General features: G+C 46.0%; 1 protein-coding gene across 1 annotated transcript in view; it reads left to right on the top strand.

The window, feature by feature from the left end:
* The window catches only part of HCN4 (hyperpolarization activated cyclic nucleotide gated potassium channel 4), a gene marked incomplete at both ends in the record, with an annotated part of 92,142 nt that overhangs the window by 24,485 nt on the left and 40,391 nt on the right, over positions 1–27,266 (top strand). Inside the window, one exon of the mRNA XM_082061480.1 lies at positions 3,134–3,557. Within this exon, the coding sequence (XP_081917606.1) occupies positions 3,134–3,557 (424 nt within the window). The remainder of the gene's footprint in view (positions 1–3,133; positions 3,558–27,266) is intronic.

Genomic DNA, 27,266 nt, shown 5'->3' on the forward strand with positions numbered 1-27,266 from the left:
AATTTTGCCATGTGGCTTCTCTATCTGCAAGACAGGGATAATAACTCTATCTGCCTCTCATGGGTGCAGCGGAGCCAATTTCATCACTGTCAGCTCCGTGGAATCCCTGGGTGAAAGGAACAACAGAAATACAGAAAACATGGGTTATTAATAGCTGGTTCTTGCCCTTACATACATCACATGCACTGTTAGTCATTCTGGCCAATAATTTACGGGAAGTGAAAAGATGTTCCTCAGTGTAAATACAAAAATGACACACGGATGATATTAGACCCGTGAGCATCTATTCTGTCTCAATCCAATGATGCCACCCTGAGCAGATCATACTTCATATGTGGGTAAAATTAAAATGTGTAGGAGCTGTGGAGAGTCTTAACTGTAATTTTCTGTGCTGGAATGAGCCTGCAGACCAAATTCTTGGTGGTTTTCAGCTTTTTCTGTCTCCTTCGTAGGGTCCAAAGGTTATCCCCTTCCTGACACACTGGATACCCTTTTATTAGCAGGGGTGCACTGGATACAAAAGTTTGCCTTCTGTGTTTTGTAAGTGATGGCTTTAAAGGTCAGAACTGAGGGGAGCCTGTGACAATAATCTTGAGTCACTAGTACACCCTTGAGGAGAACTGTGGTTTAAGAAACACATGGCAATGAATTTTAGCACTTCATCTTTGCTTGCCCACATTGTAAACCATGATTCCGTGTGGACAATTTAGCAGTAATAGCAGACTGGGACTGAGGAGCCTGTGTGAATTTGAAGATCTTTGAACTGGAATAGCAAGAAATGCTCTAAATCAGGCCAGCTGACTCTGGTATGAGCAGGCTTGACTAGAAGAGACTGGGGTAGCAGGTGCAGGCAGAAAGTGTTTTACTGGGGTTGTGTGTGTGGAAAACATCTGACTTAAACTACAAACCAGCCTAGCCACTGTTGTCATTGTCCCCGCTTCCCACTAAGTACTGAAATCACCAGCCAGTGTAGAAATAAGTGGCAGAAAAATCCCAAGCTCTCTGAAGAAAGCCACTTACCTTTACATCTCTGCATGTCTGGCCATGTCCGCCTCATGCCATTAATTTGAAACTTGGGAAAAATAATTTTCTGTGTGCATTTCTCCTTCTGTATCTCCCCAAGGAAAATTAAAGATGGCTGGGAGGTTATTTATTTTCAGTAATAATATACACGCTGCTTCCAGACTTCCTGCTATTGTGCGATTATCTAGATTAATTGACTAGGAAAGCTGCAGCATCATCTCAGGCCCTTAATAAGGAAGACCGCAACATGGATTTATACGGTATTAATGCACGTTACTGCATGACACAGCCTTGCTCTTAGAACATATGGACAAATCTCATTGCTGAGTGTCTTCCAGCACCAACTATACTTTTATTCTAAGTGAAGGATTGCTTGCTACCTTGCCTGCGGGGGCATGGCACCTTGAGAGCCAGAAAGAGATGGTTGATGACATTTTTTAGAAACCTCGTTAGCGGGTAACTTTGTTCATACTAAAGCCAGTTTCCATCAGGCTCTGCTGAATGTTTCTGAGAATTGCTGGCGTGCTGCTGGTTTGTGACCCTCTCTGTACATGTGTAATAGCTGGAATCTTAAATATGCTTTTAGGTGCTTTAAAGTGTTACGTTCTTAACAGGGAGAGAGCATCTATACAGAGAAGGCTTTCAAGGCATATTCTGCCCTTTTTGTTTTCCTGCTGAGAGTTTAACAAGTGAGCGTAGTTGCCTCACTCTACTGATGCTGTTTTGCAGCAGCTCAGCCTGGTCCAGGGCCCAGGTTTAAGATGAACAACTATTACCAAACTAGATTGTGAGGATCTTTGAGGCAAATCTGTTTCTCTTAAAACATTTTCGATGATTTGGAACATAATCTGTCAGTTAAAGAAGCAGCATGTGCATATCCTTTTCCAGCAGACCAAACAGTTTTGTTTGTACCTCATTGTAAATCCAAGGTCAGTGTTGACTTTATTGAGACGATTGGTTTAAAGGAAGGCACAATTCTCTCTTGTGTTAACTTGCTCTCACCTTTTTTATGGTCTAGAGTTATTAAGCTTATTTGGTACTCAAGGGTTATTTGGTACTCAAGGGTATTGTAGGCTTATTAGGCCTACTTGGGACTCAAGAGATCAACAATGATAATAATAATAAAAACACCATGCTAATTTGTGTGACTGACTGGAACAGCCACAGCAGCTTTCTGAATGTTGTATCCTCAGGTTTAAGCAGTCAAACCTGATAATCAGTTTGCTCTGTGTACTTCGCTCATTTGCTGTGACATCTTCATACAAGTTATTTATGGTGCCTCACAATATTGCAGGAGCTGCCCTGTAGTGTACAGTGTAGAGCTGATGAAATCTTGGCAAAGTGAAACCACAGTACATTGGTGTGTGAAACTTTTGGTGGGGACGGGAGCACCACTGACTCTGTGGGGCAATGAGGCTCCTTTCTCCTTTCCTCAACAAAGACTGAGACCCAGAAAAAAAATTGTAGTCCTTACTCTGGGTGAATTGAGGCACCATAATGTGACTGTGTATCTTTTACACTAATACCCAGGGAAAATCTTTAAAAAATCCCCAACAAATTAATAAGGAACTGGATTCAGTCTATGTGTGTCTTCAAAATAAAAAATGAATGTTGTAAGGCCCACTGAATAACATGGACTTGTCACTAAAGTGAAGATAAGCTTCTTGGAGAGTGTGCTTCATGGAACAATAGTTAAATGTTGTCATTGCTTACTTTAGAAATGAAATAGATATTTCCAGGCACATGACTCCAAGCTTTATCGATCATTTCTGTACCACACAGGAGTCTATAGAGTGTGGACTAACCTCCTCAAGACCAGGCTCAGTGTAAGCTTGGCTCAGCAAGAAATCTAAACTGAACACTATAGGTCACAGCACGGTCTCCAGTTCCATCCTGATCCCAATGCTATCAGTGCTAGCTAATTCTAAGGAAGGAGCAGGCAGCAGGAGCAAGCCTGATGATTTTGACCCTCTGAGTACATCAGGAGGACAAGCAGAGCGTAGGGAATGAATGACAATAGAGATGTATAAAGCACATTAGCGCTGTTGACCTGGGCACCCTGATCTCCCACTCTGTAGCTCATCTCACATGTCTCTGTCTTGCTGTCCAGGTTTTACTGGGATTTGACCATGCTGCTCCTGATGGTAGGGAACCTGATCATCATCCCTGTGGGCATCACTTTCTTCAAGGACGAAAACACCACCCCATGGATTGTCTTCAATGTGGTTTCGGACACGTTCTTCCTCATCGACCTTGTCCTCAACTTCCGAACAGGCATTGTGGTGGAGGACAACACCGAGATCATCCTAGACCCGCAGAGGATCAAGATGAAGTACCTGAAGAGCTGGTTTGTGGTGGATTTTATCTCCTCCATCCCCGTGGACTATATCTTCCTGATTGTTGAGACCCGCATTGATTCGGAGGTGTACAAGACAGCCCGGGCGCTGCGCATCGTGCGCTTCACCAAGATCCTCAGCCTCCTGCGACTGCTGCGGCTCTCCCGGCTCATCCGCTATATTCACCAGTGGGAGGAGGTGAGCACAGCCTGTCATGCACTTGCATCCTAAATCTTTTCTCCACTTATGCTGCTATTACACAAAAGTGCTTTCTTTGAATGCCCATTCTCCTACTTCATCCCAGTGTGAACGCTAAAGAATTGTGTCTTGAGTCTAATGCTTTGCTTTTAGCAGGTTCCCGAGAGGGCCTTCAGCATATTGTTACATAGTCGCTTGGGGCTGTACTATCTGCTTCACGATCATAATACGTATAATTTGTGGAGATGATGCGTGGGCTGGGAGGAAAGTAAGCAGAGCTGCCTGGGAGGGGGAGCAGTTAGCTAGACAGTGGGGTCTTGTCCTCTCAGAACCCCAAAATGTCCAAGAACAGCTGGTCTAGAGACAGACCATTTTCAAAACCTGTGGCATTTGTTTACCCAAGCATCATCTTCTTTTACATGCTTATCTCTTGAATAAATGGCTTGGTGATGTATTTATAACTTTCTCGCTTTCTAAATTCTCCAACACTGTGTTAAGGGGAAAAGGAAAGAAGAAAAAAAACTCTGCAGACAAATAGCGTCTGTTTAAAGACATAAAGGTCTGGTGAAAAGCAAGAGGAACTCCTGTGCTGTTTCCAGGGGAGTTCCAATACTCAGGGTGAGTTGTCAGGCCTAACGTGAGCAAAGCCACAACCTTACAAGTAGCTTGACAATTAGTTATTTTTTCCTGTCTTCGTGCTCCCCAAAGCAGAGAGGAAGCTCCCTGCAGCTTTCTCCACATGGCAGGAACATATTTTCAGGACAAGGAAAGCTGGTCAAGGCAATTTCGTCTTCTTCCCTGTACTTTCTCCCCTGCTTTGGAGCAGAGCCTGATGCAGAGCATGATCTAATGCAGAGTGTGCTCCTGGGAACGTGAAGGGAAAGCAGCCATGCAAGTCATGGCTAGATTGCACCCAGCTGTCGGAACGCTAATTCATGATAGAGCTGAAGCGTTTCCTCCTCCCGGCATCACAGACTCAGAGGGAGAGCACTGGTGCATACTTTACAAATTTCAGGCTTCATCTTTGTGGTGTAATAATTTGCGAATGCTTCACTTAGAGCAGAGCATGATGCCTTGCTGAAGTTTGGGATGACATTGTGCAAGGTGCTCTATGGATGTATAGGGAGAGATGGCTACAGCCCTGAAAAATTCACTATGAGGTTAATTTGCTTCATAACACGACAGGCAGGAAGTGCATAGAGAGATGGAGATAAATAAAGCAAAAATGTCTTTCTCAGTGTGACTCAGTAAGTCAGAGACTGAGCAGAGCAATGAAATATCTCCACGTCCGTTGTCCTCTAATCTGGGCACGCTCGGGAAAGGCGACTTGGTGGCTTAGGCTGGTGTTCAAGTAGCTCCTTCATACAGATTTACATGTAGCCCCAGCAGCGCAGAGCTCCATGCTTGCTTGTCTCTGCTCCGTGACTTACTTTCCATAAGGTGGCTGAAAAGGATTTAAGTATATTTGCTGTTGAGTGTACTGAACTTGTTTTAAAAAATAATGAAGTCAAAGCAAATCAGTGCCCTTTTCCCGCCTCGCTTTGCATACAGTTTCACTGAGCAGCCATTTCCAGTTTCAGTCCTCTAACACGAATTGGTGGGGTGTTTTTCCCTTTTGCTGCCTGTCATGGGTACCAGGGGACAGCACAGCCGGGCACTCTCTGGACCCCCCGAAGAACGGAGTCCCTGAAGTGATGCAGTGCTGCAAGTGGAAGAGACAGATGGTGTTGGATTGCAGTTTGACACTGCAATGCAGACGCTGTTATGCATTGCAGAGCCCAGCAGAGCAAACATGATAGTCTTTTTTTCAAACAGGGCTTAACCCAAGCAGCAGTTTCCCAGAGAGAGTATGATGCTGGGAGGTTTTCCACCTTCTCAAATAGGGGAGGGATGCAGAGAGAAGGGTCGGTCCTTGTCGTTGGTGCAGTCAGTGCACGCTACAAAGCAATGAGGAGATGGGGGAGAGAAGTGCTGCTTCATCTTTGTCTGGAAGTAAATGGTTGTGCTCACTGGAACCACACTGACAGTTCTTTTTTCCTCTTTGAAGTGCCTGCAGATGATCCATCTCTGAAAGTTCACGTTCATCTTTCCTAACTGCACCAATCAGCAGTGTTGATCTAGAAGTGTTAGTTCCTGTAGGATGGAGCAGTGTTGCACTAGACTTACTCTGGGTTTACAAAAGGGGTAGAGGACTGTTGGGAGAGAGGATTGCTGAAAACTTCGAGTCTCCTTTGCTCCCCACACTATCCCAACCTATGCCTCATATGCTTGGTAGTTTCCTTCTCTCATAGGCTCTTTGCAGATAAACTGGTGCCGTGGGAAACTTAGCTCCTTCCTTATGACTCGTGCTGAGACTATGCGTCCTGTACAAGGAGTAGAAGGGAATCCAGTACACACAGAGATGTTAATCTCCTCCCTCTGCCTCCTAGGTGAACATTATGTCTGTGCTTTAGTGTAACTCTGAGTGAGTACAGGGATAAGTGGCTACTTCCCGAGTTCACCCTGAGCCTCTCCGTTTCTTCCCCTGCAATTGTCCATGCTCTGCATGAATTTATCACTCACCCTGCAGTGAGGAGAGCAGCCTTCTCCGAGGCTGCAATGCTGTAAAGCAGCCAGCCACTCATCTGTTCCACATCAACGCTACTCGTGAGGCTGTGAGCTCGAGAGCAAGTGGTTTGAAGTGCCTGCACCGTTGTGGCTCAGCAGCAGGATGCTCTGACATCCTCCCCAGCTCTGAAACAAGAGCTCTGGGCACTACAGCTGGGCAAACACCTTAAAGAAAAAAAAAAAAAAAGAAAGAAAGAAAAACAGTCTAATGTTCTCCTGTTCACTGGAGTACGAAAATAAGCTTAATTCCAAATGTAGCAGTTTCATTTGCATTATCCATTTTGCATGAGTGGTCCAACGAATGAATTTACCAGTAGGGCAAAATATAAATAGAGTCTTTTTGAAGTGTCTGCCATATCTACCCTGCAGTAGGAAGCTCGATTGCAATGTAGGAAGGCACACTCACGCTGGCTTGAGCCGAGCTTGCCTGAATATCGTATCGTAAACTTCAGTATGCGGTAGTTAGCCAGTCCGTAAGCAGAGATCCAAGAGGGCTGGCGTGGTCTGTGGCTGGAGCTGCGCTGCCTGGTTTGCAATGAACTTGCGCACCCTGGTCGTGCCGTGGTCATACCCGTGGAAGCTCTCGTCATCTCGGCCTTCGAACCACCCCAGCAGCTCTTCAGGGTGTCTGGGCCGGTCTGTGGTTCTTGACCGTGTGAACGCAGAGGCACAGTGTCGCTCACGGAGCCAGAGAATTGGGTCTTCTCTGAGCAACTCGTCAAACAAATGCAGACTCTGAACATTAACACGCTACAAACCTCAGCCAAGGTCACCCAGCAGCAGGAACAAAAGCAGAATAATACCATGTAATCCGTATACTCAATCAAAATGAACCAATGCAGTTCAGGTTGTGAGTGTTCGACAAAAAAAACTCTTCAGGTTTTCACAGGCAAAAATGATTGCATTTTTTTTTCCCTAAGATTGATTTGCTGAGCTTTCACTATTTTCTGCACAGAATCTCCCCCTTTGTTTGGTGCCAGGATGCAGTAACTTACATTTAAGATCAAACTATTTTGACTTATGAACAAGAAACATTTATTGGGACAACAGTGAAATCCTACTCCTATAAACTGGTTTTGAAATAGCACATACGCTAAGATAAAATATTTTTATTTCAGGATCTATATAAGGGCTCATGATGGGAAGGAAAGGAACTAACTGGGTTTGATACATAGCACAATGATAACATTATCATGAGAGGATATTTTCAGATTTTTGTCGGAAGAAATATAGTTTTCAATTTTTGCAACTGAAACCTGAAGAAAAGGTGATTTTCAAACTATTACATCAACGAAAACTTTCCCAAATGCTGTCCTTTTCTTCCCCTGACTTTCCATATTACATAGAAGTTGTAGAACTGAAGGAATGCATCTTCTCAGGTCCGTTACTGGGCTCAGATTGCATCACCTGAAGGATGACTTCACTTTTAAGCAGATTCAGAGATATTCAGATAATTGATTCAAAGGCTACAAGACTCATGTGGAAGGACTAGGAGAGAACTTCCAAAGACTGTGAGAATATGGCTCCCAATTGATTTTCTATTGGATTTGAACAACTAATTCCCTCATTTTTTTCTGACCTATTTGTAGCCTTCCTTAAATTAAATTAAAATAACGTGGCTAGCGGCCTGGGGGATGTAATGTTAGGCCAAATCCATAACTAGATCCTGAGAGGGGAGGAGCTCGGCAAAATGATTATTCTCAAGCAGCACAGCAGGGTCCCATTCCATAAGCAGTTCAAAATAGCTTAGCAGATTTTTTATCGATATGATTTGCAATTCTGTCATGTTAAATAGCAAGGCAGACCCACGAGAGTAACTCATTAAAACCTCTGGCCACCCTTGAGTAAAATCAGACTCAACAAACACTGGTAATGTGGCAGGGAGGGGGAGAATGGGCTGAGTTTCTTCCTAAATTTGCATTACCTCATTTCTGAAGGCAGCATTATCAAGCTTTTGTCTTTAATGTCATTACTGGAGCTTATTAGAACCATCATGCAAGTTACAGTAATTTTCATTCTCACTGCACAAAGTGACCCAAAGCTCGAGCATCTTTTCCTCGTAGAGAAAATCCCAGCTACACTGAAATCAATGGCAAAAAACTCTCGTTCACGTATGAGAAGGTCGTTGGAGGTTTCACCACAGCCTTTTTCGTTGAACAGTTTTCACTTGTGCAGCATAATATCCTTTCAGAGGGAGGGTAGCCAACAGAAGGAAACAGATGTTTTCCATTCCTGTACTGATGTTGCATTTTCCGTCAGTTGCCCACGGGCAAGTGATCCATCCCCTGCCCTGTGCCATATTATCTTTCAGAAGAAAGAAACCTGAGAAAGTTTTCTGGTAGAATTTCTCTTTAACAGGAAGTTCTAGTGCTACAATGCAAATGAAGTTTCCCACCTGGGCAATGGGAATACAGTTTCAAAGAGAATACCATAAAAAATGGGTTATAATGAATTATAAGGAGCCAGGCAAATATTTGAATAGCTGCGCAGCTACGGGGGTTGCCATAAAAAGGAAAAAGCCTTTCATTTTTTTACAGTCACCTTCTGGCAGTGCTTAATGTGTCTTCTGTCACCAGGATGGTATGATAGGGGGAATCGATGGCTTGAGGGCTTGGGATTAGGGCATGGAGCCATTTGTCTCTAGGTCAGTAGTTCAGATCCAGCATGTAGCAAGTGAAAGGCATTTGCTCTCTCATGGATGCTTTTTCTCTGATCTGTTGTGTGTAGACAGGTGCCTGTGTGACAAAATCAGCTGGGGGACTGGCCTTGGTGAGCCTCAGGCTCCCCATAGCTGCAGCAAGGGGGTTAAATTCCCCCCACATCTGGACTGAAAGGCCCACTGACCAGGGCGTAAGGCATGTTAATAATAAGGGGTCTTGCCTGTGCTCATCCTCTGGTTCTCTGTATCACAAAGGCCGTCAGTCTAGGGTTTTCTAAAGCTTTTGAAAAGAGTTAGGCTGCTCTCCTGATGATGTCTAATCGCTGTGATAGCTGGTAACTGCTCCAGCCTTTTGCTTTCCTCTTCCCTCAGACTCCTCTAGCCTGCTCCTTACGTGTCCCTTCACTGGACGTGGTGGTGGGTTTGCCTTTTGGGGAGCTCACGTCTCTGTATTTCTCTGCCAGCACCAGCTGCCTGCAGCTCTGTGCCCGTATCTTGCCAGCCGCTTGTCATTTTTCTTCAGGCCATTGTTTTTGGAGGGGGATTTCTGGCAGGCTTTATTATTGCTGTGGTGATACAATAACAGAGGGTCCTCAAAGGAGAAATGCGTGAGGATTCCTCCTGCAATCAGCGTTCTTTTCTGAGATGCAGTATCACGGAGGCTACACAGTCTCATGGTGGGGCGTGCTCCAGCGATATATGGGCCCCGGGCCCACAGCGTATTGACACAGCCTGCCGTGTTGCTGCCATATAGGTGACATACAAGGTGTTGTGACCTATATGAAGTATGTTCGAACAGAAAGAGGGGTCTTGACGACCCTGTGCTCTGACTGCAAAGCTTAAGGAAAAGATAGTGGTGAGGTTAGGGACAGCCGATAGAGCTTTTGAAGCCTTTCCATGGGAGATCCTGTTACCATTTGGGTTGCTGATCCAACGGGCAAGTCTGGTTTTTGTCTTTTAGCAGTATGGGAAGCATGTTCTGCCAAACTAACTCTGTACTTTAAGGCCAGTGTCTCCAAGGCACAGTGGCAAGTGGTAGCAAATTAATTGCTCCTCTTGTTGAAGCTTCTTCCAGGAAGGCACTATTGATTGCATTCATATCTAGTGAAAAACTTTAATGAGGTAGCTGAAGAGAACAGCATTTCCTCGGCTCATTTTTTATATGTAGCAAGACAGGGTTGGAAAGGAACGTGCCGAATCCGTGAGCTGTGTGAATGAAGCATGAGCTTGGCCCAAATAGGACCATGGGAAAAAAAAAAATTCAGCTTGGTTAGTGGGGAAGGAAGAAAAGGGGATTTTTGAGTGTTAGAAAGAGGATGGGAGTGTGGTGTTGCTTTTTGCCGAGAGATTGAAGTCGGTTACTTCGTCTCCCACAGAGCATCCTCCTGTGCTCTGAGCCAGTGTCTGGGCAAGCGCCAGGTGGGGACCCGAACAGCTGCTCCTGCTGGAGTTGGAGTGGAAGGGACAGCAAAGCTCTGCCAGCGGGAGAAGAAAAATACCCCACTCACTGCCATAATTAAGGGCTTGGATTCTGGAAGAGAATCTGTATCTGAACAACTCTTTAGATATGTGTGTGGTTTCTTCTGTCTGGATTGCTTTGCTTGTCTTCCCCCTCGAAGCTGCTGGCCCTCTGGGGCACCACCGGACACCAGAGGAATCCATGGCAGCGGGTACCTACCCGGTCCGTTTTATTCTAGTAAGTGGATGGGGATGGCGGGACAGAGCAATCAATTATCAATACACCTCCCTGTCTGCAGACACAAAACCATGTGGCAAGTGGTGTTGTGTTGTGGAGCTCAAGGCAGAGCAGAAACCTGAATCCCTCTCCCAGACAAAGCTCAGTAGGATGGCATGCAGTGTTCAGACCTCAGGCTCCACCACCACCACTAGATAATTCTGTGAGCTGAAGAATTCGTATGCGTTGCCGTGCAAACAAGGTAGCCAAAGGGAAGCGCTTGCCTTTCAAAGGTTCTGTGCGCTGAGGAAGGGGAAAAGGGCGATGTGAGCCATGCAGAAGGGCAGGACGGGGGCTCGGCAGGCTGGAACGGCCTGGCCCTGCTGAGACAGACTGTGGAAAGAAGGAAGGAAGGAAAGCTCCTCTGCAGGGCAGCAAAACCCAAGGCCAGGCTTTGGCTCTGAGCAGTTCTCACTTCCACTCTGCAGGAAAAGTTGCCAGGCGCAGTGCAAGACTCTCTGCAGCACACCCTGTGTGGGTAACCGGAGCTGGAAAGCCCTAGCCCTGAGAACATGTTTGGTTTTCACCCTCTTTTCTTCTTGCAAGAAATATGCTGATCTAATGCAAACCAGCCTTACTTTCTCCACTAGTTTGTGCTGAAAGGAAGAAGTCGTCTTTCTGGGGAAGGACAAACTTCACTCCTGAGCAAAGCACAGAGAGGTGCGAAGGTTTAGTGGACAAGAGCCTTATTGATGAAGTTATTTTCTGAGCACTGCTGTGAAAAGAGCCGTTTCGAAGACAGTTTCAGGACATGCAATTATCCAGTTTGCCAGCTTAATGCATTCAACTTAACCTCATTTTTATGAAGCAGAAATCAATGTGGTAACTTTTTCACAGCTGAGAGATGACATTTTATTCTTGCTTTTCTCATAAGAATGCATATTTTTAAGCTTCCTCTTCTACTTTAACTCCTCCCTCTCCCAGTTCTGATTAAACAGGAATACCCCAAGGACTAGAGGAACGGGTGAGACAATTTCCACATTCACAGAGTCACATTAGAATGGAAAATATTTCTGAAATATCTTTGCAATAGATGGCAAAAATTTCCTTATTATTTTATTGGAAAAGGACTTGGAAGTGCATCTGTGACCTTAGTACATGAACTTTTTTTATTCATTTCATTCAGCACGACTTCACCAGGAACAATTCCAAAGTGGTGTTGGTGCTGATCTTCACCCCAGTTTTTTGTTCCAAGGAACACCTGTCCCCTTCTTCTCTTTTCTTCCAGTGTCTGTTACCTTCTCTACTCCCACATGGCAATAGATATTCTGGTAACTAGTCCTCCCTTGTGTCTTCTCCCCTCTGTAAGCAAGAAGTCCTGCAGAACAGCAGCTGCCACCTGTGAGCTGGGTAATGTGTGGCCAGAAGTTCCGCAACAAGAATGTGCCATAAAATTGAAGAAAGTAGGGTAATTGCCATGCTTTTCATTAATATGCCCACTCTCCTTCCCCTGGCACTTCTGAAGTGGGTTGCACCGCACGTACAGTATTTTAGTCTAGTGACACATGCAAATTCCTTGCAGACTAAAGATAAACTTCAGAACAAAAAACTTCAGCCCAAGCTCACTGTGCTGCCACCTTACCCGCTGTGGTTCTCTTATGTTCAAGAAAGTAAAAGTGCTTTACTTTTTTGATGCTTTCAGATAAATCTGAGTTATACTTCCCCCATTGCCCGATCAGTGCCCAGTGACTGGATTTTTTTAATCACAGAAGCTGAGAAAAACATTTCTTTGTGGCCCCTTGTTTGGAGCTTTTCCTCACGGATTGATGGCACATGGGTCCCGCAGCGCAGAGCAGCCCAAGGCTCTGGAGTAAGTCCCAGTGTGACTCAGCAGCGCTGCCAGGGACGGACGCTGGGTGTACGGACAGAAAGGGGAATGAAGACTCTGCTCTTTGGCTTTTTAATCTAAGGAGGAAATTATTTTCCCTGACAATGTAAAATGGCAATGGTTGCCCTATGTACTTTGGCATGGCCGTGTAGCAGGCAGTTCCCTGCTGAGCTGCTGGTGATTTTATCTTTGCCGTTTGCTCATCCAGTATTTATGAGGGAGAAGCCAGAAATCGGGGAGAGCCCAGTCTTGGGAAACATTCTTCTTTTGTGACAGCTGGAAAAAGAAAGAGAGAGTTGTGATCTGAAAACAGAAACACCAGAATTATTCCTCTGGCTTCCTTCTGGGTTTAGGATAAGCCACATGCCTGGAGTACCACAATGTTCTTTTCCATAAAACAAAGATAATAATGTAGTCACCTCACAGATCTTAAACAGCTGCAGTTCATTCACGCTTCTGAGGTGCCATTAGGTCTGGGATCTGCTCTGACATAGACCCTGAGCAATCCCACATCAACATCTACTTCTCTGCTCAGTACTCTCCAGGGCCGGGGAATACAGTTCTACTCTTCTGTAGAAACAGAGCCCTAAACCAAAGTGGGACATCTATATCTTTATCTTCTCATTCTGTGATGTATGTAATTCCTCTCCCGTGACCTGCTGACTTGGGGTCACCGAGGTAGATGAGCACAGCAGAGGATGGTGTCACGTTAGGTCTGCCCTTGCCCAGGATCACGTTAGGTCTGGCTCAGCCATCGCGTGGTGGAGCCCGTGGAGGGTGAACTCTGCAGAACCTCTCTGTGTGCTGGCAGTGACAAGCAATCAAACAAGCAGCAACAGCGCTTCCTTGTAAACACTGGGAAGAAACAGTGAGGATAATGTCCCTTAAAGCAGCTGACAGGCCTGCTCTTCCTCAAGTCCCTGGAGGGGGTGGAGAGCAGTTAAGATGCAGCAGCTGTGTTTGTGTGTTTTTTCATTTATATACTTTTTTTTTTTTTCCACCCAGCAAACTGCCGGGTGTTAATTCCTCTTGATTTGCTCTGTCTCGCTGCAGCCCAGTTTGGAGAGGCTGTCCCTCAAATAGGGTTGATTAAATTCCTCTCCAGTATGCATCGCCCAAACATCCTCTAATTCCGCTTTATCCCACAGTGCGCCTGGCTTTTCTGATGCTACTAAGAATTAAGCTGAAATTGTGTAGTTAATTAAACAAACTGGGTGCAGCCAAAGTCCAGAGACTTCTGTCAGGGCCCAGCAGTGATCACCAATGAAAGATTGTGAGCAGAGAAAGAGCTTTTGGTCATCTTCTCATCACCACCACCCAAAACTAGTCCTGTCTACTGGGCCCAGCTCTAACTGATTTGTGTACGTAGCAGAGTGTCCCTAGGGGAGATGAGACACGTCAATGTGACCATGGCACTGAGAAAGCTCCTCTCTTTCGGTGCTAGAAGGATGCAACATCCCCCTAAATTCACCACACTTACAAGCCTTCCTGAAGTTGTTACAGCACATCCCAGAGCTCAGACAAGCCTGGCCTGTGCCAGAGCCTCCTTGCTCCTCTGCACTCCCAGCACTTGCCCAAAGCTGATCCTGCCAGGATGCACAGGCATCTTACCAACCACCTTTCTCAGCTCCTAAATCACCTCTGGCTTGTAGGTATGAGGAAGGACAGATAAGAACTCTTCCCTTTAGCTCTCTTCCCTCCAAAGACATATTTGTATTTTGTTTTGAACATAAGGCAGACCCAGTCCAACTCTGGAATGCAAAAGGAATCAGGAGGAAGGCCAGCAGAGTGGGAGGAAAGCGGAATGCAGAGGGCTTCTGAGATACGAGACGGTAGCAGTGAGAGATAGGGAAGGCTCACTGCATCATCTGGTCTGTGTGGCACAGAATTGTCTGTTCCATCTTCAAGGGCTGTTGTCAGATAAGTTTTAAATGTGTCAGGTAGCAATACCTTGTCACTTTTTCTGAGATGTTCATCTTGTAGCGTTGTCTTGTATACTGTGAAGGAGATTGATTACTTTCAATGCTGTAGATTGCTGTGCTTAGCCAGGGTCTCACTGTGCTTTTGGCCCCAGAGCATAAGTGGGCCAGAGAGTGGAGAGGTGTGTTTTGCCTTGCCAGGGGGAAGAGATTGGCTTTTGCAGCACACAACGCCAAAGGAGAGCTCTCCTATCCACAGTGAGAGAGAGGGGGGAGCATGCAGCAGTGAGCAGATTGCAGCTCCGTCCTGCTTTGCTGCCTTCTGTGAGTGCGTGGGAGTACAGTGCAGCGATGCTTCGGGGGAACCCAAGGAACGACCCGGGCAATAATGTTGCTAGCGATGAGATGCAAGCACACGATCCTGCTGCTTCTCATATACAGGTTTTCACCCCTCTCCTTGCCCTCTTCAAGGTCATTTTAGTAGCTGGCAGGGAAGGAAGAACGCAACCCATTTTAGGAAGATGGAAAAACCCTTTGGTTTCTATCCTGGCTCGCTGTGAGTGCTGGGAATGCAGATGATGAGGTCTGGAGCCAGGCTGGAACATGTTCCTCTGGCCTTTCTCCTTTCCCTCCTCCCCCCTTCCTGAGACACAGCGTGCTGCAAGCTCCTACAGGAGATGGTTCCTTTAAAAGCAACCTTATCGCAAACCACTCTCCCCTTATCTACAGCCTTCAGCTGTGGACGTGCTGCACAGAGTGCTGACTGGGGACCTGCAGCAGCTGGCAGCAGCTTTCCATCTACCGCTGCAAAGGGAAGCTCTCCCAGCCTGTCTGCAGCAGTGCACCCGCTAAACCAGCCGTGCACTCTCATGAGAAAGCCATCCCTCCTGCTTTTAAAGGTTCATCAGCATTGCACAAAAATGCAGACGTATCTCTGCTGACTTAGCTCAAGTCTGGATATCAATAGCACCACGGAGTGGGGACCTTACCGGTCAGAGCAGGATCATAACCCCACCAAATACCCGTGGGCCTTGGTGAGATTTGCGCAGCCCCGGGGAGGCTTGGACTGCTCCAGCTTCCCTGCTCTTTGTGTTCTAGCAAACCTCTGCAAGTGCAGTGCGGCAAGCTCCTGAGGGTGAAAGCATGGACTGCTCTGCCCTTTCCTTGCCTGATAAACGTCGCCCCAGCCTGAGCAATTGCCGGCAACAGGATGGGCTGCTCATTTCAGCCTTTCCTTCCTACCTCTGCAGCATCTGGCCAGACAGAGGGGAAGCAGCCTCAGAGCCCAGCGTTTGACCCCGATCAGCTAATGGGGTGAGAGAAGGGACAAGAGCCAGTGCTACAATCAGTCATTTGAGTGAAGCAGTGCCTGTTTTGATTAGCTAGCAATTTTTCTGGTCATTTAGAGGAAAGTTCTCTCCTTCCTAGGGAAGACATGAACTGTAGGACACCACCCCAAAACTATTTTGGAAGGGGGGAGAAACTATTTTGTGGAGAGATCTTTCAAACAGATGAGGAGGGGGAGGATATTTCCGCAGTGATTGACGTGGAACCACCAAGCTTAAAAGGACAGAGCATATTTAATTCCAGACACGGCATTTCCTCAGCATGAGGGCTGGGCATCAGCACTGCACACAGTGACTTCTCGCTCCCATCACTTGTGTGCAGCTGGTCCAGAGCTGACCCTGTCTGACAGCTAACAAGCGGCTCCTCCCCTCTGAGCCTGGCACTTCAGTGCACCGTGGGTTGCTTTTTGGAGCCGGGTAGGTGGGAAGGTTGCACCAATGCGCCGGCTTAATTGATAGCTGGCACAGAAAAGGGGACGCGCTGATGGATGGGAGGCAGCTGCCAGCTCCAGATGCCAGCAGTGGCATCAGAAAAGTGACAGGAGAAAGGGCCAGGAAGCAAGCTGGGGTGGGAGTGGGGAAACAAGCCTGGGACATAACCGTGTGAGGGGGATTAGTGCATAACTCTGTTAAAAGCCGAGGAAATGTGGCAGGCCAGGTGGCTGGCTGGGAGGCTGGACTGCGAGGGCAGCCGAATGCTCCGAGTCCTTGGTCTGGAGCCTCCTGGGAGCAGCACGGCAAGCTGTGCGCTTTTCTGCTGACTGCCGGGAAGACTGGAAGCCAGGTGGGAAGAACTGAGCTCCCGCAGTCGGTAAATATAGGAGAGCACTGTTGGCCGGTTCACAGGCTGACCGGGGAGAGAGACGCTTGATTCCTGGAGCGGTGGCAGCAGGAGGTCATCTGTGGTCATCAGTTCTGCTGGAGACATCCTTTCATCTTGCGTACAAATATATATTTGTGTGTATGAGGCTGACAACTTAGCAAAGCCCAGCTGGCTTGCTGGAGGGTGATGGGACATACTGGCCAGACGCTTGTCTTTGTCGCTGGCCTGGTCTTCCCTTTATGTCTTTTGCGACAGAAGGATGTGCCAGGTCACCTTGGGTGTCCTGAGTCATTGTGAGGATACGCTGGGCTGGGCAGACACAGGTGCTAGTGCAGATGCTCGCAGAAACCTCCTGTACTCCAGAGCAGCCCTGATTTCTGATGCCCTAAGTGATGAGTCTTCCTACCTTTCCTTTAGCAGCTGCTCAAGGAGCCTTACAATCAGGATTTCCCCCTGATGTTCCATTTAGGGTTTTCCCTAATTGCATCCCAGTACATTCTACTCCATGCCTTCCATCCCTGATGATCCTCAACACTTGCCTTCTCACCTCCCTCTTGACATCTGGCAGATCTGAAGGAGAGACAATTGCCAAATTCCTTCTCATTAGTCTTGTCAAAAGTGTTTGCACCCCCCATGATATTTAATTTACAGATGGGAGATGGATCCCTAATGAAATCCTGATGTTCAGATCATTTCTTGTCTCTTACATAGCTCAGATTCAAACACCGATCATTTGTTAAAAATTTAGACACCAGTCTAATTCTTCCAGAGATCGAGGTGGCTGGGGTTTTATGGAGATCCAAACTAATAACTAGGATATCAGACGTCTCTTCCCAACTCTCTTCCATTTTCAGTCTCCCTGCTGGGGACTGCGATATATTTGATCCCTCATGTTATTTTGTTTACTGCTCTTCAGAGTGCCCACACCCATCTGTGTGCCTCAGAGCCACTTCTCCTGAGGAAGTCACTGGTTCGTAGGTGGTCACGAAGAGAAACTTCAGTGCGGTTCCCATGTCTCACCAGCTGCCCACCATGTGCACAGAATTCTGAAATATGATGGTGCTATGAACCCAGAAGATGATATTTTGGTGAAAGGATACAAAATCTTGCGTCTTGTGAGATTTCAGCTGTCTCAGAAATGGAACTGGGAAATCAGATCCCACGGTTTTGAATTCATGCTGATCCCTAAACTAGTGGACTGGGCTCATATCTGGGTTCTCCTGTTCAGGCTTTGGAATCTGAAGAGGTTCAAGTTTGGTGCCCTGTGTTTGCTTCACCCTGTGCTCTGTTGTCATTTTCAAGCATCCCACCACCCCTTCTCACACTGCCAGGATGGCAGCAGCCTGAGAAGGGTCAAGTTTGCCAGACGGTGGGTTTCCAAACAGCATTTCTTACCGTGTGCTGCTCAAGCAGAGCTCCCTGTCGGCATCTTAACTCCCTGTTCACTTAGTGGAGGGGAAAGCACCGTGAATACAAAGAAAGAAACCAATAGTATTATTTAAAGCAGAGAATCGTGTAGTCCCAGCGCTGAAGCTTTCTGAAATGAGTATTTTCACATTGGCTAGGAAGAATGTCCCTGCTGCCCTGCTTGTTCTCCTTGCCTGATCCCATATGTTGCAGCTGCTCCTGGCGTCTCCATCCTCTGCCTGACTTGTGTCCTGATTCACATTTCTTGCTCTGCCAAGGCTTTCTGGGGTCAGGGATCCGGCTTCATTTATAATCACCACTGACACTTAATAATAATTCTGCCTTAGGTTAGAAGTGCTCATGGAAAAGACACTCATTACAGTAAATGCAAACCACTGAAGCGCTGTACCGGTCCCTTCTCTGTCCCTTCTTACAGCGTGGTTTGCTCTCTAGGGCAGAAATCTAGCCCTGTGTTATAGTTTTACCGCTCTATTAGTACTTGTTTTTGGGGGGGAAAGCCAATGTCAGCCTTTCTTGATTCTGGGTTGATACTTTGAGCAGGTGCTACAGCCCCAGCCACCGCAAGGGGTGGAAGAGTGTGTGGCGCAAGGCTGGCTCCACATACCTATCACTTGCTTGGAGTCCATTCCTTACCTTCTGGTGTAAATATAGCCTCTATGTACTTATTCTGTAGCCTTTGTAGACATGGCACGTGTAGAAATAGCTCTTGTAAAGCCCAGCCAGTCACAGAGGTAAAGCAGATTCTACCCTAGACTTAATTTCTCCGAATAAATATTCTGAGGTATTGACAAGGCAGGCTGTGCTGCAGCAGCGAGCTGCTAGGGGACTGAAAAGAATGATCAGTGCTGTCATTTCCATGTGCTTCATTTCCACTGGTAATTTTTCAGTGCTGCTCCTGTCATTTCTTCTCGCTATTTCTTCTTACACTGATGGGGGCAAATTTTCCTACCGCTGGACTAGGGGCTTTCACAGCAATGAGGTGTCGTTAAGTCAGACAGGGCAGCAGAAGCTCAGGAATGATCCACACTGCAGAGGGCAAGGCAGGAGAGGGCATATGAGCAGGTTATGAAGTGAATTCCCAGAGGACTCGGTTTCTGTTAAAGCTGAACAAGAAGCCGAGCAGAGTAAGGCTGAACTGGTAAAGCAGCTCCATTTCTGTTTCATCGTATAGCTTCTTTATAGAAGCCGCTTCTGTATAGCTTCTTACTGGCTGGTTCTCTGCTGGAGGGGATAGAAAAGCAGAACGGGGATTGACAGGGCACAGGGTGGAGACAAGCATTAAAAAATAATCTAAATGACCATCATAGCATAACTGAGGATAAAAATATCCCAATTTGAATTACTTGGGCTGCTTCTGCACTGTAGAAGTAAAGTGGATTCAGAGAAAACTGATGAGAATGATTGAGAACCTGGAATAAATGAAAAGTTTGAAATTCTTTCCTCTAAGGCGAAGAGAAAAAGCCTGTAAAGTAATAAGTGAACTAGAAAAAAAGATGAGGGCTGTATATATTTTTCCTGCTGTATTCAGGAAAGAAATGGAGCAGTCAATGAAATTGAAAAGGCAGCAAATTCCAAACGCATTCAGGGGAAGGTTCTTTCAGACAGCGTGTACTCAGACATCAGAGCTGCTTCCACAGACAGCACAATTCAAGGGCAGGTTGGATGTTTGTGTGAGCTATAAGTATATCCAGAGTTATAAGGTAGACAAGAGCTTTGGAAGGTTAAAAACCACTCCTGCTTCCAAGTTTAAATCAATCTCTCACTATTACACATTCAGGTGAAGTCTTCTGAGGAGCTGGGTTAGCATCCCTCTGCCTGATGGGAGGTTCTTAGGCCTTTTTCTGAATTAACTGATCCTGGTTGCTGCCAAAGAGAGTTTTCTAGAGCAGTTGGGTCCACATCTGATGTGGTTTGACCTTGTTCAGTTGTGGTTTCAACTGAAGCGGGTGAAATGATTCTTTGAGTTCACTGGTGTGAAGGAGGCCAAGAGAGGAGTGAATCCAGAGAGAGTGGTGGGTCCCGTTCCCATCAGGATAGTAGGAAAAGTTGAATAGATGTAGCAGCAAAGCCATTTCAGAAGGAAAATAACCAAAATTAGGCCAGAGCAAGTAGCCTTGTTTAAATAATTCTATCATGCATTGTGCTTTTTGGGAGAGAAACACCAACAAAATACTTTCTGATCGCGTGATGCAGCAAGAGGAAAAGGTTTAGTTAGGATTTTGTTAATGTTTGTGTGAGCATCTTGCAATGCCTTGGCAGTGTCTGGGTCCATTCCGGCACTGACAGACGAGTATTTGGTATGAAATGTGTCTTCCTTTTCAGGGGAAAAAGGATGGAAACCTGGCTGTGGAGAGTGGGGCATTTTAAAAGCACTTCCTAATATCTTTTGCCTTTTGGGGGCCTGGTTGCTGTGGGTTTGTTGCAAATTGAGGGTGTCAAAGTTGTGAAGATTGGTTTCAAGACCAGCGAAGCCCCATACTGTGAATACGAAGAGGGACTCCCCTTTGCGTTTTCAACTTGGTGACGTGTCTCTGAGGCACAGGGGGGACAGCAGCACTTTTGTATAACACCCTCGTATTTTGCTTGAATGTACAACATCCCTGTCAAACTATTATTATTACTATTATTATTATAATATAATGTTATACCCCTAAAAGAACTGTGCAAATCTCTTTCTTGCTGGCTCCAGCTCTGGGGATTTTTTACTTGATAACTGTCATCAGGCAGCGTTTCCTGTTGGATTTCTAATTAAAATGGCAGCCTTTGGGGACTATATTCCTGCCCAGCATATATTAATGGAAGTTTAAGAACATTTTAGGTAGAGTTTAAATACTGCTTTTCAACATCTGTGTTCTGACTTTCTATAATCAACCAGAAGTGTCTATATACAACCACAGCAGGAATTAACCTGTCATACTTCTCATAAATATCATCTGTGCTGCCTGTTGGTTAAAAAACAGTTTTCCCTGCCCCAGATTCTTAAAGCAAATAAAAAATGCACCCAGCTCCTCTTCCTCTAATTTCTCTTTGCCTCCTCATCTGCTGCTCTGTGAAGGTTATTGGAGGGTACAGGTTTTCTGAGGTATATTACTCAGAGAGTTATTTTCACTGCGCTTTTCTTTTAAGGATGTCTTCTCTAAGGTGCTTCTCTAACTGAAAAGGTTATGTTGCTATTATTATTCTAAAAGAGTAGGAGGACGTTTGTCTCTCCTCTTACTTGTCTTGGGCCGGATGTGACATGTATGACATACTCTATGGAAATAAATTTGCATCCGTCTGCAATGAAATGGTTTGCGCTCTGTCAGCAATCTGTTGAGGTCCCCCAAAAGATGATTCAGATCTTTTCTGGAAACACTCAGACAAGCCTTAGTCAAAGCAATTTAGGGAAAAAAACCAACACTAACAAAGCAATTTAAATTTGCACTACTGGGGACCAAAGAGCAGCCTGGCCAGCAAGCAAACCTGCTTTTTCTGAATTTGTCCAGGGCTGCAGTGAAAACTGTTCATCACCGTGGTGTGAAGTGCACCCGTCGTTTCATCTGCCATTGCTGAAACGTTGCTAGCAAGAAAAAGTGCCCAACGGGGATCAATGGAGACTGTGCAGGCAAATGCGCAGCCTGTCTGAAAATCAGGCCGTGTGCTGAGCATCCTCAGGCTGCGAACTTTGGGCTCTGTTAAAACACAGTGTCACCGAGTTCACAGCCACAGGAGCTTTTGCATTATCTTTGCTCACACACTCTGCCTCGTGGCACGTGGAACCATCCAAGTGTCCAGGCCTGCCAGGCCGCTTCTTTTTGTGGGTCTTACAATCGCCAATGGTATAAAAAGTCAAGGGGTGGAAGTTGTCCTTGGTTGCCGTGGTTGTAATTGAATTAAGCTAGAGGACTGAGTTAGGTGGAAAGTTCGCAGCCTCCCTGCAGAATGCGAGCTGTGCTGTAAGCAGCAATAGTTTATGCTTTTGTACATAAATATGCCCTGATCTCTGTGTGCTGCTTCTATAGGGTCCGCCATGGCTATGGAGCCACAGGCCAGATTTCTGTAGGGACAGAGCCTATAAACTTGTGCTTCAGACTGCTCAAGCCTGTTCTAGGGTGAGCTGGAGGCCTCAACTGCCTGTGCAAATGTTGCTTTGTTAATGCAGAGAAAAGCGTTTTGAAGACAAAGAGGCACGTACTGATTCCATTGAGAGATACGCATTTTTTGGCTCAGCATCTTTCAGTTCACTCTTACAGATATCCAAATAGGGCTGAATAGTGGGTTAATATGTGTGTGCTTTGCTCTCTCGATTGAAATGCAAGATGCATTAAAGAAGTACTAATTGATGACGAGTAAACTGCATGGCTTCTGCAGTTCTTCAGCAAGTTTGCACTTACTGGGCAGGACCTAATGGGTCTATATTATATCCCAGGTGGTAGTCATATGAATCCATACATACGTTAAGTGATAATCTTAGATTTTTAAAAACCTGTTAGGAATCTTAAACTAAAAAATTCAGTTGTGACTGAAAGAAATATAAAGATAAAGGTCACAGCTAATTTCTTTTGAGAAGACAGTTTTCTTTCTCATTTGAAGCATCTGTTCTCTTGATGTGATTTCCTTTCTCTCGTGTTCTGGTTGTGTGTTTATGGATACAAATACAGCTGGCAGTCCCTAGGTCTCTGGGTCAGGCTCGTTCATGTCTGTAAATGGGGACGGGGAGGCACTGTGGCAGACCAGATGTTCATTTAGTCCACTCTCCTGCTCTTAATAATCATCAAATCTTTCAGTGGGGGCACGCGATGAATTCCAAAACAACAGCTATACATTAATCTGCTCACAGGTAAGATTTATTCCTCAGGGTTTTTTAAGCACTGAAAACAAAGAATATAAACAGATTTTTTAAAAGTTATTTTTAGTCAGCCATTTATTTATTTAGGCATCCATTTAATATCCTGCCAAGTTCCTGGCCCAGAGGATTACACGATACTGATGTCTTTCTGGGATATTTGTGTCTTACCTGCCTGGCGGCATTTTCTCCCTGGACCAAACTGTCCCAGAAGGTGTTCTATAATATAATTACTGTTTTTTAACTCCTACCCCTTAATCAGGAATCTTTGAACTATGGTAAAGCCATCCCTCAGTGGAAGGCAAACAGCTTCACAACAGTATGTGACAGCACCCAGCTCTGACACCTGGTATTGCTGCTGGGAGGAAAGATGATGGGGATCCCCTTCCTCAGAACACCTATTTATATGAATTTGTAATTCACTTGCTGAAAATAGGTCTGTGCTCCAAGGGAAGGGGTGTCACTGACCTAGGTAATAGCATAACCTGATCAGTGTTGCCATGAGTGCTTTGTTTCATTACTCGTCCATCCTAACTGTTTTAATTGACTTTGTCCCTGGTAGCTCAGTGCACTCAGGGAGTGTTTTCCCCCTTAGCTCAGTGAATTTTTGATCAGACCACAACCGAGGTCCTTCTGACACAGTCTGCAGCCTGGACTCACCTCCATGGTCTGACTCATCCAGCGGTTACCTCATCTTGCTGCTCGATACCTGCGCCTGGTCCGGTCCAGCCTCTCACCCCACTCTGAGCTCCTCGATGCCGTGTCCAGGCTGTGACACGTGTCACCTCTTACCCTGTGCTACCCATGTTTTCCTAATGCCCACTTTCAAACCAGTTACATTTCTTGTCTCCTTCTCAGGTATTCATGCTTCCTTTCCTCTCAACCTCCCAGATATTTCTTTCCCTAGGCGTATCTATGTATAGCTACTGAGCTAGACAGACCTTTTGCCTGATGACTGTGGTCATTCTTAAACTTCCAAAAAAGCCTGTGACCTATTTCCAGAAGTGATTCATTGCCAGCCTCTCGTAAGAGCTACAATTCCCAAAGATGCAGATAAGAGCCACGAGAGATTTAAAAAAAAAAAGCCTAGGGAGGTAAGATATCTAATTCCCACAGAGAGCGAGACACCTAACCTACTTACAGCTCTGGGGGCTTGAGTTTTTTTCTCCAAAAGCATTTAACTATATCAAGAGATACTGCTGCAAACCTGAGCGGTAGGCATATGGAACATAAGCCCCATTGAAAAGCAAAGGGGTGCATCCTCCAAAGTTATAGAGGTTCATAAAAAAACCCTGGCCCCAGTCCTTGCATCGCTGTTCTGGGACACATTCCCTGGGAGGTGACAATGCCGTTGTCCCTCTGTGCTGGTGGCACTGGCCAGCTCCTGTCCCTCTTCACTAGCATCCATGGGAGGCTCCCAGCTCAGCTCAGTGCAGACAGAATCCAACCCTGAAGATTTTTCCCTAGAGATTTAAAGAAAACGATGCAGGAAAGACAGTCGCTCGAGTTGTGCTAGAAAATATTTTTAAAAGTCTGTGGCGTGTTGCCGTGGTGACGAAAGTTCTTAAAATGCTGAAGATTAAAGTCGAGGCTGGGAATGGTGGCATGGGGAGGGGAAATGGGGCTGTTGTCTTGACAGCCTCCACTCTGAGAGTGCAAGAGGCAAAACACATGGTGGTGGCGGGATCTTTGGGGTTTATATATATATCTATAAACATCTGCCGTTTACGCCAGCTTTCTCAGTGCTAATTAGTCCTGCTATTTCACCTTTCTCTGCTGTGAATACTTTCCAACAGACACAAGTCTCTGAGGCAGAAGGCAAGAAGAGTTAGATCACCTTGGGAGGAGGCAGAGCCTTGCATCGTGTTCTGGCAGAGCTTTAACAGGCTGCAGCAAGATCACTTCTCCCTGCCCCATGTGCACATACACGCTCCGGCTTGTCCTGGCGCTGAAGTGGCTGTTTATGACCATCAAGGGGACCTGCTTGGGCTCCAGTTAGTCAACAAAATACCTGGGCAGTGGTTAGAGCAGGAGATCAAAGCTGGCATCCCTAGATTTGACTCCAAACTTTGCTCTCAGCTTTCTCTGCAACATCTGGGAAGTGGCTTTTCTCTTTTATATGCCTCATTTTGCCCATCTAGAATAATGGAGATCACACATTCGCTGGAGATATTGAAGCATACCAGATTAATGTCAGCCGAGTCCCTTGAGACCTTCAGATGAAATCTGCCACAGCAGCACAAAGGATTATTGTATTTTAAGTGTAAAATCTACTTGGGTATCTCTCTAACACCTGACACTCGGTGCACTTCTCTCAAACTCGCTGTTCCAGGCAGCTCTGAGACAAGCACACTCCATAATATGTTCCCCCGTGAGTGTTAAACCTAATGAATCACAGACCCGAATCTCCTCTCGCACTGACTCAAGGCAGCATCAGCAACTCTGCTGACATTGATTATGTCATTTGGTGCAAAGCAAGCATAAAAAGAGAATCAACCCCAAACTCTGGCCTTCATCTAAAACTTGATCTTCTGGCTATAGTTTTCCTTGCTGGCACAGCAAAAAGCAGGCAAAACCAAATCTCACACCGTCTCAAACTGTTGAGCGCATCCCTGATTCTGCACGCTGCTTGCAGATGTATCTGTGCGGCACAGATGACTTCCCATCTCCAGCCCATCTGCTCTGTGCTGGCTGGTGCTTTCAGCGTTGTCCCAATACAATCTGGATCTCGAAGCTCCCTCTCTCCCTCCCGTACCATTGCGCCATTCTGCCAAACACATGGTGATGAGCACGGCGCAAAGCTGTCTGACCCAAAGCTGATCCTTCGTAAGGGACTCCTGCTTCCCAGTACACTCTGGAGTTGTAAATAAGCCCAAACTGCTGTCCTTTACATAATTTTTCTTCCTTAACTAAACCCCTTTTCAGCAGGCCAGCCTGAGCAACAGTTGCCTCAGAAATGCAGACTTTGTATGTTTTAGTGGCAAGAGCAGCATTAGCAGCATTTTGTCGCTTCTTCCAAAACAACCAGATGTGTGTCCTGGTGAGTTACTCAAGACAACAAACCTTTTGTAGTAAAATTAGTTTATGTTTTGGCACAGCTTAAGCATGACATTACTGGAATAATGAATAGAAAGTTGGGGAGGGTGAGGAAGGAGCAAGTAGAGGGGTTGTTGATGCATTTCTCCTTGCAGCATCAAGGAGAGGGAAAGAGCAACTCGAGATGTTTTGTTTTGCTTTGCTGAAACATTGTGTTTCCCAGCAGTGTGGGTTTCCTCAGCAGGCTGGATTTCTTGGGGAGCTGCCCTTTCTTTCTCAACTCAGATTTTTATGTGTGTCCTCACAGTGTCTGAGTTGCTCGGGGCTTTTGGCTCTGTGTGAGCCTTGTGTATGCTAGAGCTTCCACGCTTCGGTGCTTTAATGTGCATAACGCTGTGTGGGCCTGGAGAGGATTTTTCCTCCTGGGGAAGCCCATCCTGCGAGCTCCACATGTTGTTTGTCTTTCCCCTCGCTCCAGCCTCCCAGGACAGAGCTGCACGCCAAGGCTCCCAAACCCTTCCTCTCTTACGTGGGTTGTGTCAGTCAAGACTTGCTGAGTGTGGAGAAGGTGACGTTTTGGCCCTTACCACTAGAATTTGCGCTGATTCGTGGTAGTGATCCCTAAAGGAGAAAAGCCACTGGTTTTGTAATGAGCTGCCTTTAGTTTGCACATTGGCCAGAATGAGTAAGAGCTTAAACTGTTGTCCAGTCAGTTCTTGGAACTAAATAGGACGAGGCCCAGTCATGATGCGGGTACTTAGTACAACCACCCTAGAGTAATCTAACAGTATTTTAGGCTCAGAAAAGCTCTGCACAGCAACCACCTGTCCCCAGTATATAAAGAGATTAGCACTGGGATTTGAAAAGGCAGCTAATGCCTCTATGAGGAAAATGTATTTTTACCTCTGTTGTTATCTACGAAGGCCAAGAAAGGAAGAATGAAAGACATCTCAACTTTCTCCCCCATAGTTCACAAATACTCTTCTGAAATATAAGTAAATATGTATTTCCTTACAGCAGAACAACCTTAACTGTGACTAGAGCACTCAGAATAACATATGACACTGTTTTGAATCTCTTTTGACATTTGTGTTTCCTTTTAAGGTCTTTGGTTTTTTGAAGCCATAAATTAAGAGTCAATTCTTTGCTTTCTGTGAAGCTGGAATAGTGTCATAGCTACTTGATTATCCACAGGGGCTTTATCACAGTTGTTTATTAACCATAGCGAGGATACAGACACCAGCACTGGCTCAGGACTCGCAGGCTCTCTTAGTTTGCAAGTGCTACAGGAATACTGATGCACCATGGCTTTCAAAGAGCTGAGAAATTCTGGTGACCCGTTGGTGTGGGTAGCCACACCAAGCTGTGTGCCAACAGAAAACAAGGCGCGTAATTAAACATAGGAGTTGGACTTCAGGCAAAGCCCTTGTTTCACTGCCGGAGCTGGGTCCCCACTTCTCCAAGGTGTCCTTGATTTCTTCCAACCCATGGGCGCAGGTTGGA

The sequence above is a fragment of the Streptopelia decaocto genome (assembly GCF_964273445.1).
Source record: "Streptopelia decaocto genome assembly, chromosome: 9".
Classification (NCBI taxonomy): Eukaryota; Metazoa; Chordata; class Aves; order Columbiformes; family Columbidae; genus Streptopelia; species Streptopelia decaocto.